General features: G+C 38.2%; 1 protein-coding gene across 4 annotated transcripts in view; it reads left to right on the forward strand.

Annotated features, from left to right (window-relative positions):
- Positions 1-15,422, forward strand: part of NUBPL (NUBP iron-sulfur cluster assembly factor, mitochondrial) — a 65,746-nt gene extending 50,324 nt beyond the window's left edge. For 2 of the 4 annotated variants that reach the window (XM_063290028.1, XM_063290026.1), the window contains exons 9-11: positions 7,578-7,698; positions 10,240-10,322; positions 13,340-15,422. In XM_063290028.1, coding sequence (XP_063146098.1) covers positions 7,578-7,698; positions 10,240-10,322; positions 13,340-13,402 — 267 coding nt within the window. In that variant the 3' untranslated portion in view covers positions 13,403-15,422. Of the gene's footprint in view, positions 1-7,577; positions 7,699-10,239; positions 10,323-11,058; positions 11,228-11,265; positions 11,370-13,339 lie in introns of those variants that run through there. The other 2 variants (XR_010066909.1, XM_063290027.1) reach the window with 2 other exon arrangements.
- Positions 15,423-16,819: the final 1,397 nt, after the last annotated feature.

Here is a 16,819-nt window from a genome sequence, read left to right on the forward strand (position 1 = left end):
CTGCTAATCTTTTCCAGTTCTGCACAGAATCACTCAGAGTATCTGGTATCTGGGACAGAATGTCCCTGAGAGCAAAACAGAAGCCTCATTATGAAATAGCTAAGACTAAAAGTTAATGGGACCTCTCTAAAAGTTAGGTTGCAAGTCAGTTACAGAGATTTGCATGCTGCTTGGCTTTAATGCAAAAATGGAAGAGTTGTGCTGGATCATGACAGATTTATCCTGTCTACCCTGCTTGCCAATTAGGTGCCTTTAGGAATGCAGGACCTGAATACAGTGATACCTGTATTCTGTATACTGTGTTCTTCAGCAGCTGGTACTGACAAGCAGACTCGTTTGATATTAATATGAAATTAATTAATATTCCTGAACTTGCCTAATCCCTTCTTAAAACCATTCAAAGTGGTAGCTATTACTGGCATCCTGTGGTAGTGAGTTCTGTGGTTAATAGTTCTTTATCACTTCTTAATCTCTATTCATCCAAGGTTTTTTTTCCCCCCCCCGTAAGAGCTGCATGTTAGATCAACATTTATCAAGTTATTAACTACTGTCTCAGTTTGGAGAGTCCATCTGAGAGCTCTTCACCATCCTTTTTTGTTTTAAACACCCTTAATAATGTCTTCCAAGCAAATCTGGCCATCTCATTCCTAACTTCAGATTGATAATAGTGCTTTACTTATAAACAATTAATATATTTGGAGAAGGATTTTGAAAGGCCAGACAAACAATAACAGATCAATTCACTAACAAGACTTTGAGCATAGCCTTAATTGATCTGTCTGATAATCTTAGCATGCAATTACCTATAAATAATAATCATCTCATGAATAATTAAATTTCATTAAGAATACCAGATCTCTTAACCAGCTCCAGGTCTGTCCACGTAACTAAATCTTTTACTTTTTTTGCCTCTGCTAAAACTTACTTGAAACCAGAATAAATTTGGCAGGGTGGTGGTGGTGGTGCACCTTTGTGGAGCTTGTGAGCAGTAGATTTTCTCATTGTCTCCCCTTCCACTGATATGCTATCATTTCGCTTTCAGAAGCTTTAAAATTTAACAAAGAAATGGTGGCAAGGTGGATGGCTATCTACAAATGGCCTTCCCTCATACATCAAAGCAACACGGAAGGAGTGCTGTTAGCAGTTAATTTTATTTCCAGTTGAAAAGAATCTCTGTAGCTCAGGGTTGAACTGTGGAGTCCTTGGTGCTCTCTGAGCCTTGTTGTTTTCTTGCAGATGTTTCATTGCCCGACGAGGCAACATCTTCAGTGTGAGAAGGGAGTGGGGTTTGCTCTCTGGTTTGCTTGCCCTGCTTGTGTTGGGGCAGGGGGCGTTATTGATTGCTGGCAAGGAGGTGTTCTGGTCTTTTTGTTTCCTTTTTAGCTTTTAGTCTTTTGGTTTGCTTAAGTGCTAGTTGGTGTTCGTGGATGTGCTCTGCTAGTCTTCTGCCTGTCTGTCCTACATAGTGGCTTAAGTAAACCAAAAGACCCAGTAGCCCAAGACGAAAAAACAGGAGTCATCTACAACATACAGTGCAAGGACTGGAGCAGCCGCTATGTAGGACAGACAGGCAGAAGACTAGCAGAGCACATCCACAAACACCAACTAGCAGTCAGAAGACACAATGGAAACTCTTTAATCTCACAACACATGGACAGACTCAACCATAGTTTCAACTGGGAAACTGTGAGCATCCTAAACCAAGCCAAATCTAAAACTGCTAGGGAATTCCTGGAAGCCTGGCACTCAGACAAAGGAGCCATCAACAGACACACAGAGGTAAACAACATTTACATACCATTCAAAAGAGACAACAAAACAGCTAAAAAGGAAACAAAAAGACCAGAACACCTCCTTGCCAGCAATCAACACTTCCACCAACACAAGCAGGGCAAGCCACTGTATATAAACAGAGAGCAAGGCCCACTCCCCTCTCACAATGAAGATGTTGCCTAGTCGGGCAATGAAATGTCTGCAAGAAAACAAACAGGCTCAGAGAGCACCAAGGACTCCACAATTTTATTTCCTTTTATGAGAAGTGGACAGTGAAAGGAATAGATTATCTGGGACATGTGGGCTCAGAGTGGGGTACTGGCTGAATGTTTTTCCTTGCTTTCTCCTACTGGTCAGCCCAAGGGCACACTTTGATGTTCTCAGCATTTCAAGCTGGTAGATATGAAGGCAACCAGTTCAAATGCTTTAGAGAGTTCAAGGGTGGAAATGGTGGCTGTGCAGAAGTGCCTTAGGAATGGTACAAATCATTCATATAAAAAGTTTCTTGAACAAATACAGCTTATTAAAAGATAGCAACTGTTTTGCTACTTAAAGTGCAGTTCTGGCTGAATATTTTGCTGGTTTCTCCTAAAAGCTGAAATGTATATGAATGAAATAATAAGCACTGATAGGGAAGTATGAAATCCTTTGCAAAAGTTGAGTATTCACCAAATTTTTGATACTCACTGCCAGTATATGTAGTAAGATAATTATTATCAGATACTGGATTCTGTTTGATACTTAGCAATAATAACTACCGATCTTGTTTAAAAAGTTGTTTCCAGATGGTTTCTGACCCCAATACCTTAAGACCACACATGAAAATACTTACACAGACTGTTTAAAAAGGCTTTAAAACATTACTATGTTGTTAGAAATGCTCTGCATGTTCAGAATAACTCCAGCTGGGTAATAATGGAAAAGACTGCCTGAAATAATATATAACATCCCAAAATCATTTTCCAGGAGTGGGTTATTAAAAATATTGCCTTACACCTCTCCTTTATTCAAAGCAAACACAGCAAAAGTATAGGTAATTTTTAACTTTGGGAAATGCTCTTTCCAGTCCTTAAAAGTATACATATGGATACAGAGTCTAACATAAATGTTCAGTATTGATAATTAAGCAACTTTATGAAATAAGCCTAAAGTGTTGTTATTAGTACAGGAGTTAATGCAATAAAGCATATCCTGAATGGGCAACCCAAGGCCCTAGGAAGTCCCTGGGAACTTTTGAGGGTGACCCTCAGATCTGTTTGCAATTGCAGAAAATTCGTGGTATTGTTTCTCAGTATTTTTATGCAATAAACGTGGGAAACATACTATAGTGTGTGATCCCAAATAAACTTAGTACAGTTAAAACAAAAGTAAATACCCCCTTGAGTTGAACTTGATTTCATGCTACATGAACATGTAGGGGTGTTTGCAACAACATGGAACTGATTTACCATTGCCTCCTTCCAGGATTTTTATTTTTAATTTTTTACTTTCTCATCTACCCTATACTATAACCTTGGTATTTCCTAGCTGTCTTCTACCCACGTACTATCCAAGTCTGACCTACTTAGGTTTTTTTTAGATCAGCCATGGTTAGTTAGAGGTTACCATCTGCAAAATACCAAGAAAATGAGCCCAGATGTCCATCTCAAAGTGAAGGAAAATGTCCTACAGAAACCTGGCCCACTTTACATGATTATCCCATCTCTGTAGCTCTTAGCAATCTCAAAATTGTGCACCCTGGCATTTTTGTGGGGAGGGGGCAAGTTCATAAGAGTATGAGGAAAGACTTCAATCTACTTTTTAAAAATAAGGCAAATAGTTACTGGGTTTCAGGATCCTTTGAGCTAAAGTCTGTTTTTTAAAACTTCTGCCTGAAACCTTTAGATTTCCATGAGTATGGAAACATGCTGTTCAACTAAGGTAGCATGTACGTCTCAAAGTAAAACTTGACCTGGAAATTTAACTCTGATGGGCCCAGGAAAGTTATAATAAAGAAATCTGTCGCCATAACGATTCTTCTGGTGATGTAAAGCAAAACTATTTATGAGAAAGGTGTGTGAAAAGCTAATTACAGAACTTTTGCAAATAATGAATAATGTAAGTTAAGCATTCTTACAGTGCTAAGTGAATAAATGAACCAAAAAAGGTGGGAGGGGTGGATATGTGTGTGATAGGAACCAAGATATCCCTTCAGAGATCCCTCCAAGTGTGTCTAGAACACTCGAGTCTGATTTGAGAACCAGATGGAAGTGGGCTTGGAAGGGCTTCTCCGCTGTAGATATGACAAGTGCAGACTTACATAGCATTGCTTGCAACCAGAGATGTGCTTGACAGTTTTCACTGCTGTCAAGTGCCCTGAATGTGAAAACTTATTTTAAACAGGAAAGTGACTTGTCTCTTTGGCTAGGTGAATAGGTGTAATGCCAACTGTTTAAAACACCTCTACTTATGTGTGAATTACTGCCCCCTCTTCATGCAGATGGCTGTATACTGCTGCAAGTTTACTCAAGTTTTGCATACTAATTATACCTTTTGTCTGTATTCTGCTTTCCAGCTGAAATGTGTAAATACTAGCATCCAAAGTAAAAATGCGTAATACAGTGGTACTTATATCCAAAGTAAAATATAAAGTAAAATAGATATGCAATATATCCACAGTAAAAATGCAAAATACAGTGCTCCTTATATATGCAATATATATAAAAGAAAGACATTACACTGATGTCATTGTTGCCTTATGCAAAGTGTACTGTATTGGTTCTACAAGAAGAGGGAAAAGACAGTCTCAAAATCTCTACCCCCAGGGGTAAAATTGGCAAACTGCTTCAAACTTTTTTTAAAAAATCCGTTCAGTCATGTCCAATTCTCGGAGACTGCCTGGACCAGTCCCTGCAGTTTTCTTGGCAAGGTTTTTCAGGAGTGGTTTGCCATTGCCTACTTCCTAGGGCTGAGAGAGAGTGATTGGCCCAAGCTCACCCAGCTGGCTTTGTGCCTAAGGCGGCACTAGAATTCATGGCCTCCCGATTTCTAGCCTGATGCCTTAACCACTGCAACAAACTGGTTCTCCAAACCTATTGGAGAACCAGTTCTAACTAAACACTGAAATGACTTCAATCTTCCTGAAATTACTGCAGAAATAGGAGAAAAGCATATTGGAATTACTTTCTGCAATCCTTGTACACTGCTCTGGTTATGTAAATTATTATCCCAACTTGTCAACCTGAGTTCTTCAGCGATGAGGCTTCTCCCAACCTGCTACACTGGGGAGAATCTCACATTTTCACCACCGCTCTTTGTGCTGTGCAAGTTGTGCACTTAACCATGTGTATTTATTATTTATCGGTCTGTATTTATAGCCTGCCATCTATCCAGATTGCAATCCATAAAATAACCAAGGTAAAACAGAAGCACCAAATAGAATAAATAATACTTAATTTAAAAGACACATTAGTAATCACAATAATGCTGGCCAGGAGGCACTTAAAGGACAAAAGGCATGGTTAGCCTGTGGACACTAAGCTACAGATAGGAGATAACGTTTGCCCCCCCCCCCAGAAGTATTCCAAAGCTGAGTTGCTAGTACAACGAAGGCTTTTCCGAGTATCTCCATATAGTTATGAGATGCTAAAGAGGATCCACTTACAGATCTTAACATTCAGGCAGGTATATACTGGGAGAGGTGCTGCTTCAGATGTTGGGATCCTAACCCATTAAAAATTAGAGTTTGCAACTCTAACCACTAATCTTTATACTCTTAGGCAGCCCAGTGTTCTTTCTTTATTGTAGAGGGATGAACTGATGCCAAAGAAGGAATAACATCTATAAAGCTTGACACTGAATTTATAACTATAATTTCCTTCTATTGGTTCTGGTCAGTTTGGGCCAGTGTGCAAGAAGTACATCCTAAACACAAGTTTTCTCCAAGCATGTGCGTGCTTTCTATGTGAGCTGGAATTTCTAATATAAAGGTTGGCAAGCCAACTTACAGTTGCCTGCATCCCACTCTAGGAAGTACAGATAGTCCTCACTTACTGACCACTCGTTCAGCAACCTTTCAAAGTTGCGGTGGTGCTGAACACATGGTACTTACAACCAGCCCTTGAAGTTCTGACCATCACACCACCCCCATGGTCACATGATCGCAATTTGGGCACTTGGCAACCAGCTTGTACTTACAACAGGTCGCAAGTTGCTCTGGTAAGTCCCCCAGCCTCCCTTCACGCGCCTGGCATGGCACCCTGCTTTCCCTGGCCTCCCTTTGCTTGCTTGTGCAGCACGGCACCCTGCTTCCCCCAGCCTACCTTCACTTACTCAGAGACTACCCACCCAGCAACCCCCATGGCACCCCGCATCCCTTACCTGGGACTCCTGCTGCTTCTTGATTAATGACCTGCGTGTCTTGGGGTTACAGCAGCAACCAGAACTGCTGGGTTTGTTGCTAAGTAATGCGGTCACATGATGTTGCACTTTACAACCACATCGCTTAGCAACAGCAGTCCCGGTCCCGATTGCCACCGTAACTTGAGGGCTACCTGTATATGCAGTGTACCAACACGTACTCAGAGTGTATGTACTGTCGAACAATCGTGTATAACAGACAGTATTGGAGAAAGGCTACCCATGGGTTTGTTTGGGCTGACTTCAAAACCTTTTCCTGAGTTTTATTTTGTGTAGCATGGATGCACGTCCAGTATCATTTGTGCTTTCCCAAAATAGGGTACATAATAATTGTCCTTGTTTTCATCATATGTCAGACCTGGTGGAGTTTATTTTTCCATTGTTCACTGTACTTGAGTAAGAGGTCATTGTATTTGAGTCTAATAGTGCAAATAATGTGTGTTGCAGGCGCTTTAGTATAATCTAGACCCAGAAAAGTATTAAACAAGGAGAATTTAATATTTTAGGTAAATAGGTTTAATATAAAGGTTGAGTGCTGTTTTGATTTTTCCTCCCAAAACTTTGGCAAGGGATGGACATTTTAGTTGCCATTATCAGGGAAGTTAGCTAGATTGCACATAACAGATTCTCTGTGTTAATCCATTTACCATTTGAAACGCTACCTCTAATATAAGTACTGTCAATAACTTGTCATTGTTACGACTTAAATTAAGTTAATTGCTCTTCAAATGTGCCTTTGATTTGTAGAAAGAATAGAAAATCAAAACTCAGCCACCCTCTCCTTCAAAGTATCAGTGAATGCATATTTTTAAGAGCAAAAATAATGTTGGTCATATTTTCTTTTCTCCCCCCCACCCCCTTATTACTTTTGGTGCTTATTGGCTGCTGCAGAATCAAAGCTAATTTAATGAGCAATCAAAGCAATAGATTTTGGCAACTCCTATACACAACACTCTTAAAGATACAAATTTGGGAATAAATCCCATTGAGCAGACTGGGGCTTACTTCTAAATAAATGTCCATCTGATTAACTGTTATAGAAGGTCAGCCCATATAAGACATTTGAACAATAGCTCACTTGAATGAGAGCTCCGGGTTGCTATCACTGTTTTGCAGCATTCCAGACTGACAATTACTGATTTTCTTCCTTCCTGCTCAAATGGATTTTAATTTATAAACAGGGAGTTACCAAAACTGTTAACCCTCCCAGGGAAACTGGCATTTCTCTAGGATTGTTGATCAGGGAATGCTGGCGTATAAATGCAGTAGTTTTTTTACTGGTTAGGATATATTTCTCAGTTTATTTCTATCAGATTGGATAAATAGATGAAACTGACTTTTTAACTTACTGTTTCTATAGTATTAAATCTGTTTCTGCTTTGTTTTTGTTTTAAACAATTTGCCAGGTATTAGGCCTTATACAGAACATGAGTGTTTTTCAGTGTCCAAAATGCAAACATGAAACCCATATTTTTGGAGCTGATGGTGTGAAGAAATTAGCCAAGAATATTGGTATAGATGTTTTAGGTAAGAATATGTTGTTTAAAATAATTCCTGTGTTAGACAAAATGGGATGCAATACAATTTTTTGATGATAGGTATTGATTTTAATGGAATTAAATATGATTCTCTCAGACAGAAACCTGGATTGTGCTGCTGCATTGTGTTCATTGCTGCTACTGTAATATATGGAATACTCATATCCAATTAATTCAAATTTTGCAAGTAGTACAATTGTTTCCAGATGCAAATTTTATGTAAGTTTGACTGGATTTCCGAGTATTACGTTTGTATTACATTTGTAGAACAAGTGGCGGGGAGGGTGCTACAGGCACATGCTACAGAGTACGAGATCCCCGGGATCTTGTACTCCATAGCTGGGCTCCTCAGGAGAAAAAGCTGCATGAGTGCTAGCGTAATGGTATGTGGGAAAGGCCTTGGGAGATGGGGTGAAGAGATGCTGCCTAGGGAACAGTCAGATAAGAGAGGGCGTAGCCTGCAGCTGGATAGTGGGCGGAGCAAGAGGCTCAGAAGGGATCCTCCCTAGCTTCTTCAGCTGTAAAGGAGACAGCGGGAGATTTGTACTTTCAGACTTGGAAGATTCTGTTAATGTAACCTTACAATAAAGTAGAATTAGCTCATCTGGTTGTGTTTCCTGTCTGGTACCTGGGAAGGCTGACAGCGAGTGACTTACAGGAGCATCCTGTGACCTTCCCTGCCAGCTTTCCCATTGACTTTGCTTGTAGGAAGCCAGCAGGGAAGGTTGCAAATGGCGATCATGTGACTGCAATTTCTGTAAGGGCAAGCCAGTTGCCAAGCGCCTGGATCATGATGTCATGACTGCGGGGTTGCTGGAACGGCCAGAACTTCGAGGACCGGTCATAAGTACCACTCGTTCAGTGTCGTCGTAACTCTGAACGGTCACTGAACAAGTGGTCGTTAACCAAGGACTACCTGTAATTACATTGGTTCATTCAGATTGGAACTTAGAAGCTGCTAAAATAAAAACATAAAATACCTTCATAAAAATATTCAGGGCTGACAGATCTGGTAGACAAGGCTACCCATAGTTAATCCACCAAATCTATATGTTTGGTGAGTTAAGCTTTTCTGCTGGAAGGAATACTGTCTGAAAGCCAGTTTCTGTTGTATTGCCAGCATACAACACCTGGTGTCAAAATCTCCTATATTAGAGAAAATTCCTTATTTACTTGACAAGCATGTATCCATTTATATCTGAAAGCAAATAATAGTGAGGCAGTGACCTGTACTAAGGTCATGGCCAGGTGGTCCTACTGTAAGATTTATGGCATAGACCTATAGTATGCAGAAGCCAAAAAGACAAAAAATTGTAAGCACTTCTAACATCCAGCCATCCTGACCTGCATAACCACAGAAAGAGTATTTTAAAAACTGTTTATCCTTGTTACCAGTTTTTGTCATCATTTCAGTAAATACTGCATTCATGTGAGAAACTGACACAGATGCTTTATTTAACCTAAGATCAACGTAGCCTGCTTTACTAGGTTACATATTTGCAGTAGCAGCACCAGAAAGTTGCTGGCAGTGCCATCACAAATGCAGCATCCTAGGCCCTAATTGCCTTGCCTGCCCCTTAGAAGAAATCTTGTATGCTAACTTTTACCTTCAAAGTCATTTCTTCAACTGTGTTGAAAAGGACACCTCTTTTTGTGGCTCTCAATTTAGGTGTGGATTTGATTTTACACTGAGTTTTTGCATAATGGAATTATTTAAATCTAAAAAGTTAATTTTCTGCAAAGAATTTTTTTAATGAGAAATTCTGAGTATTATTATGCAGTTTTTCTTTATTTCTGTGGCAATTGCCTACTGAGTAGAAAAATTCAATATACAGTTAACAGTTGGGAGGGAAAATTAATTAAATATCTAACTAGCACTTAAATCAGTAGTTGTCTAATAACAATAACACTTTCATTTTGGTGATTAAATATTTAAGCATCTATTTGAATATTGATTAGTATGTTATACTACTGGAAATCAGTAGGGAATGAGGCACAGTGCTGAAGAAATAGTGTGTTGCGTGAATAAGTTGTGGATTTTACTGTGGATTTATTTTTGTGCGCATTACAAGATATAGCATCTGCTCAGTTGGGTTTTGGGCTTGATTTTTACATAGCAGGCCACCAAATATATGTATTACAGTATAGATTCCTTCAGAGCCAACTTGGCTGAAAAGTAAAATGGAGATTGTTGAGTTGAAAAGAAATTGGTGCTCAGTGGTACATGCAAGTCTGGCATGCTTTCTTTATTATCATCCTAAATAGGTCATATCTGTCTCCCTCCCCCCGCCCCCAATTATTAGATAATTTTAGCAGACAAGTGAAACTGAGCATCACTTTGCAGTCATCTACAGAAACAATCTCTTTTTTCAATAATCGAAACAGTAATCCAACATTTTGGCAGGGTTTGACTAATACTCATTTCTAATACTTCTGAAATATGACACCAGGTGTACTACTTGTGCTACTTCAATTAAGAACATGTGTGTAACACTCAACCTTTGTGCCAATTTCCTTATATTTAATATAGGTGACATTCCACTACACGTTCACGTAAGAGAAACATCTGATGCTGGCAAACCTATTGTCATTTCACAGCCCCAGAGCAATGTGGTGAGTTTAATGTAATAAGCTTGTTGAATGTAGACTTTGGGTGGTTAGAAATTGTTATTTTTGTGCTAAAAGGATTTCATTAGAACAGAGTTCTCTTTAACTTATCTTACTAGTCTCTACTTCTTTAATAATGACTATTTAGCCATGATTTCAGCAGGCAATACTGGGCAATAGTTAAGATTTTTTGCATAGGAAGAAAAGCAGCAGAAAGTAATGTTTTGAATAATGTTTGATAATTAAACATTGACTATTTTTTCAGTTGATTCTTCAATAATTTAATAGGTTTGTCTGCATGTTTACAGAAATGGTTCCATGTCACTTCTATCCTGGTTCTAATATATGAAGAAATTCTGGCAGTGCCCTTTTATAATTAAGAGAATTCAGTGTAAAGTTCATCTTGAATTTACATCTTAATTTACACCATGCAGCTAGTTGATATATATTTGGCTCACAAGTGGACAAGTTACATTGGGTTTTGCAATTTCTTTAGGATGGAAATTGTGGCATAGGAAGTAGCTAAGAATTAGAAGCTGTGGTAGGATTTTAACCCTAAAGATCTGTAAAGCTATAAAATACCAAACCTCTGCGGTCAGTAGATCTTTGGTAATCTATTGATTCATAAGAATATTTCTGCCTTCTGTTTGTACTATATTTAAGTGTATGGCCTTCAAATGATTGGTCAGTAAATTAATCAGCAAATGATTAGTGTTAAACTGTCAACTTTTTTATTTGCTAGGGGAAATGGATCCTTGCTCTGCAGAAATGTGAGCTGTAGTAATTCCCTTAGAAACTCCAAAGCAAAAGAGAAGGGAAAAGTATCTGTAGTGAGCATATACTATATTAATATGAAGACAGTTTTGAATGATAAATGTAAGCTGTACATTTCTGCTTTCAATTTTTCATACTAAAATTCTCTTGTTGCACTTCCTCTTACGTTTTTTAGTAATGATGGCATTCATGACAGTTGAGTGCAGTTTTATTATCAGATAAATGGTCCATTAAAAATGCATACATGCATACATATCCATCATGCTATTCCTTTTCGGGGTAAGCAGTGTACTGCAGAGTGCAGAAAATGAGTAAGAAATATTAAGCCAAAGAAATTAAAGGTCTGAGATAAGAAAAAGAAAAGGAAACATGGCTAAAACTAGGATAGCCTCCTCCAGCCAGAATCAATCCATCCAATTTATTTATCCTGAAAGAAATTATTAGTAATCCCACATTTCTGCAAAATACATACAATGAGGCTGTTTTTCTATGGCATGACTACACTTTGCTTCCTGTTTGAAGTGAGGTTGGCCTCCATGGTTTTGGCCTTTCTAGAAATGTTTCAAAACAGCATTGCTCCAGAGGGCCTTCAGTGATGCCTAACACCTGGAATTTGTAACTATGGGTTTATGATTATGTAATTTTTATTTTTATATCTTTATTATTGTAAACCACCAAGAGTCTTGTACTTGTGGTGGGTAAGAAATCAGAGAGAGAGAGAGGGAACTAGATTATACTAATACTGTTCAATATACTTTTTTCTGTAGTATTCTGCCCTTACAACCCATGCTTGCTTGCACCACATCCATTTACCTTCATACAAAAGGTAAAGGTTGAAAGAACCTTTTGTTCTTTCAACTTCTCATCTCTATTTTTGAGGATGTCACCAACTCCATCCAAACACAACTTTGGATCTTCCCTTCCCTCTCAACTCATTCACTCTTTCTTCATAAATTCTGCAATTCAATCCTCATTCACTCTCTCTATTCAGCCAAACCACCTCATCATACTTCTTTCACACTGGACACTCACTTTCATATTCAATCCACATTCATTCAGTATCCATTCATTTTTGACTTATGCTCTTGTTTTATCACACATCTTAAGTATCCCAGAGCTTTTAGGGACAAAATGGGTGTCTTAGCATCCACAAGCACCCATTAAAGCTCCATTTTGCCCATAAAATCTTACTCATGTGTAATATGAATAAGACTCTGAGTAGTGGGGAATTTTTGGTTCTTGTTCCGTTTTTTGTCTAGGTTTTTCCCCTCCCCAGGAACATGACTAACTCGTACAACCAATTTATGCTGATGAGCAACAGCCAAACATTTTTAGATCATTAATTCAAGAAGTCTGATACGCCAGATGTCTTCTTGACATTCCTGACATACAGCATCTTGGCCTCAAATACCAACTTGCTTGACTTGTGTTTGTTTCAACAGCAACCAATGTATTCTTTTTATGGGCTCAGTGTGAGATTTTCACTCAGCTTCCTTTTGCTTGACTCTTTTCTACTTCAGAGCTGTACCTCTTTTCCCTACCTTCACTGTGGTTGCTTACTCATTTCTGCCTTATTTAGACACAGTTTTCCTTCACACCATAGTACTTTACCCCATGTCCACCACTTAGGTCCTTTTCTCACTCATCTTTGCCTGTCCATCATTTCTGTTTAGGGACCCTTTTCTTGCCAATAGCACTACCAATATTTAAGTGATACTATGAGACAGAAGTCAGCAGCATTGTACCTGGGCATCTGCAATATCCCTGATGTTGCCTGTAGACTCCCCAAATTAAATATAAATTAATGTTAAAAATGTCCAACATTTCATTAGTTTTCCAAGTTTTGTAAGATTCAGGCATTCTTCCATAATCTGATGTTCTTGTATAAGAATTTGGGGATGATATTGCTGAAATTTTTCATTGATGACAGTAGTGCAAGATTTCAGTCATTTTTAAAGAATTATAGGGGATACCTGAGCTTGCAGAATGGAAATGGGAAAGATTTCTGACCCTCTAATAAAAGATCTCCCCATCCCATAGACCCAGACTAAAATTTTACATCATAATTGCTGCGTTATTTGTCAATGTTTTGCTATTGGCCACATTTTGAGTACAATTAATGTACCTAGTCACCCCATTACAGCAGTCAAGTGTTGGCAGGCAGTTTGTACTCCTGTTTCATAAGAAAAATATATTGCATTGCATTCTAATCGCGGTATTAATACGATGAATTTGTAAATATTTTTCAGGCTCAAGCCTATTTGAAGATTGCTGCTGAAATAGTGAAAAGACTGTCAGTTCTTCCAATTTAAAGCCATCATTTTGTAGAGCTGGGACTTGAATTTTATCACTGAGATGTTACTTAAGAAATAATAACATATAACATATATTTTATGACTGTGTATTATGGAAAGTTTTGCAGTTACATATTTTAATATCCATACTTAGTGCTTTTAATTTCAGTCAGCTATGGATAGTCTTCCAGCAGTTAACAACAAAGAATCTTTTGGTACTTTAAAAACTGATAAACTCATTAGGACATAAGCTGTCATGGATTACAATTCATTTAATCGGATTCATTGAGTATAGTCTTGAGAAAGGAGTATTATATATACACTCAGCTAAGATGGGTCTGGAAGATTCTTGATAGCTGTAGTTGTTAAAATGAACACTTAAAGCATTTGTTCAGTACCTTCTAACATCAAGATGAAGTAAAAACCTAACTAATTTGTGGAACTCAATATCTTCCATTTATCTGTCAAGAATCCTCTGTGAAATGTGGAAGATTTTTTTAGAGAGTGGTGTCCCAAGTTTATCTGTATTTACTACAGAAACTGACAAATATCAAAGGATCATCTAATGTAGGGAACTATTTGTTTCTGTCAAATATTTGGGGTTAAAATGCAGACACTGGTTTGGATCCAAACTATGACCTCTGTGAACTAAAGGAGTCTTTCTATCCGTGGGAGGTGTTAAACGCAGCAGTGAATTTAAATTGGCAGGATTAAGAGGGCAACAATCTTTGCCAAGTTCCCCTTTTCTTACGGCACGCCAAAATCTGCTCCAGCAAGTTGTGAGACTTTCTGGAAGTGATGCTGGGAACTTCAGAGCAAGGGTATAGTCAGCCAAGATTATCCTACTTTTCCTTTCTGCTAGTAAAGAGTTGGGGAACCTTTGATCCTCCAAGTATTGTGGAACTGCAACTTGCAGCATCACACATCACACATTGCTTCTGCTGGCTACAGCTGCTGGGAGTTCTAGTTCAGCAGCATCTTGAGAGCTTATCTGGGCTAGCAGAATAATTCTGCTCAGGGAATGGTCACAGTTGATCCAGTCTGTATAAAGATCTACTTTAGTACCGTTGAAATTGATAAGACATCTTCACCATGACTAACTTTTCCCACTGATTTAATCAAGACCTTGTGCCAGTCACTGTCTTTCAGTCCAACCTGTCTTACCGAGTTGTGGTGAGGATAAAATGAAGGGGGGACCCCATGCTTTAATCTCTCATATGAATGGTTAAATATAAATGCAGTAAATTTAAAATAAATGAAATAATGGGACTAAAATGAAAATTGACAGTCTGGATCCAACACAGTAGACACTTAATTTGTTCTCCTGTGAAGAGTTATTGTAAAATTGCCAGATATTATTTATTTTTAGCTATCAAGTAACAGGAAATTTAAAGAACGATCTTTTTACTTTTATGCATTATCCTCTGTCAGTTGATGCTTGATAAATCCTGTATTGTAATTGTCTTAGCAAATTGTTTCATTTTCTTATATCGAGCATGAGTAAACTCAAAATTCAGCAGCAAGCTCCTCATTAAAGTAGAAGCATCAGGTTGCTGAGGGAAGAAATGGGTGATAAAAATTAATTACTGATCACTGAACATATTATAGTTTCACAAGAGAGTAATAGCCCCAAATCTATAAACAGAAGATCTAATTGCCAATTTTTATCCAACACACATAGATTTTTAATATATATATATTTCATTATTATATGCATGTTGATAAACATATACATATATGCGCATACAAAAGTTTTACTGACTGTGTTAAACCACCTCTTCTTAGTTCAGGTTACCACTTTTCTTTTTATCTATAAACTAACAGAGGAACACATAAACTAAAGTACACAAATACATTGCTAAGATCTTAGCAATAATTATGGTTTGTAGAAGTTGGTTGGTACTTCCTTTTTATTACTATTTGTTTAAGACTTGGCTTAATCTGTACTTTTAAAGTTTTGCATTTGTGTTTTATTGGTTTGGGACTGTAAATTAAATAACAAATGAACAAATAAAGTAAAAAGATACCCAAATATACTAGACAATATTTAATTGAGAGAGGTTTTATGGATTTTATGAATTACAGAAATCAAGCTGAATTTCTACGATTTTATTCTCTAACAAATATCTATTATTATTCTGTATTATGCTTTATGAATTCAAATGATCAGAGCTGTACTATAGATAACATGAAGGTTATCTACATTCAAATTGAGTATATGGATTGATTAGCTAGGTAAATTTCCCTGGGTCTTGGTTTTTCTTTTTTCTTTTGCTTAGTCTGACACAGTGTAGAACTTGGGAGGCTTTCATAATAACCAACCTAAGATTAGGTTGTAGATTAAGAAGATGGCACTGAATTCAGGTCCCCCTTTTTCTAGCTTCCACTGGTGTGACATCAGTGTTGGTCTGCACTTGAAAAATATATGAAGATTTTAATGCAAAACCCTGTTAGGAACCCAACAGGGAATTATGTGGATTCTGACAAGGCACTCACATTATTTCTGCTCTGCAAACAGTATGCCAGGCCTACTTTCAGGTGCTGATAGTTACCTATTCACCTGGCATTTATTAATGAGACCTGGTTGGATGAGAGGGAAGATGTTGCCCTCTCAAAGTTCTGCCTTCCCAAATTTCAGGTTCTGAACCATCTGTGACACTGGGGGTGGGGGATGACAATGATTATCAGAGATATCTTACCAGGGGCCCTGCTCTGGAACTGATGGGGTATGAAACTGTATTTGTCAGGTTGGACAGGAGGGGGTCTTACTTGTGTACCACCCATCCTGCTTCATGGCAGGCCCCCTGCTTGAGTTCCTGGATCTTGTTGCTGGCCTGGTATTGGAGTTCCCTTAGCTGTTGGTACTTCAAACTCTACGCCATGGGATTAGGCTCTGGCAGGACTTGAGATGTCATAGCCTTCATGGTAATTATGGGCCTGTCCCAAGTGATCTTAATTTATTTATTTATTTATTCATTCATTCATTCATTCATTCATTCATTCATTCCAATTTCTATAGCTGCCCATCTCAACCAGTGACTCTGGGTGGCTCACAACAATAAAAACCATAAAACAATAACAATTAAAACAATTACAATAAAAAATAGTAAATAGCAGATCTTGGGCCTGATCTGTGTAGCTGGACATACATTAGGTTTTGGTTTTGCTTTGGAGCAGTTGCTGGGTCATCTGAGAATGGAGAGTAACTCCTTTGCTGTGTCCAGATCACTTCCTAGTCCAGATGATTTGTTTTCCCCTGGGATCTCTGGGAGGAGGGAAACTAATTTGAATGGCCTGCCCCAGGTGCCTTATAGCTCCCAATGGGCTCTTAATGATTTTCCCAGTACTCTGGCAGACAGCTCCATGAAATGCTGGTCAAAAGATGTGACCAAGGTGCTCAGTAACATTGCTTCTGAGTGTCTTCTTCCTGTTTAC

Source organism: Candoia aspera, chromosome 1, assembly GCF_035149785.1.
Source record: "Candoia aspera isolate rCanAsp1 chromosome 1, rCanAsp1.hap2, whole genome shotgun sequence".
Taxonomy (NCBI): Eukaryota; Metazoa; Chordata; class Lepidosauria; order Squamata; family Boidae; genus Candoia; species Candoia aspera.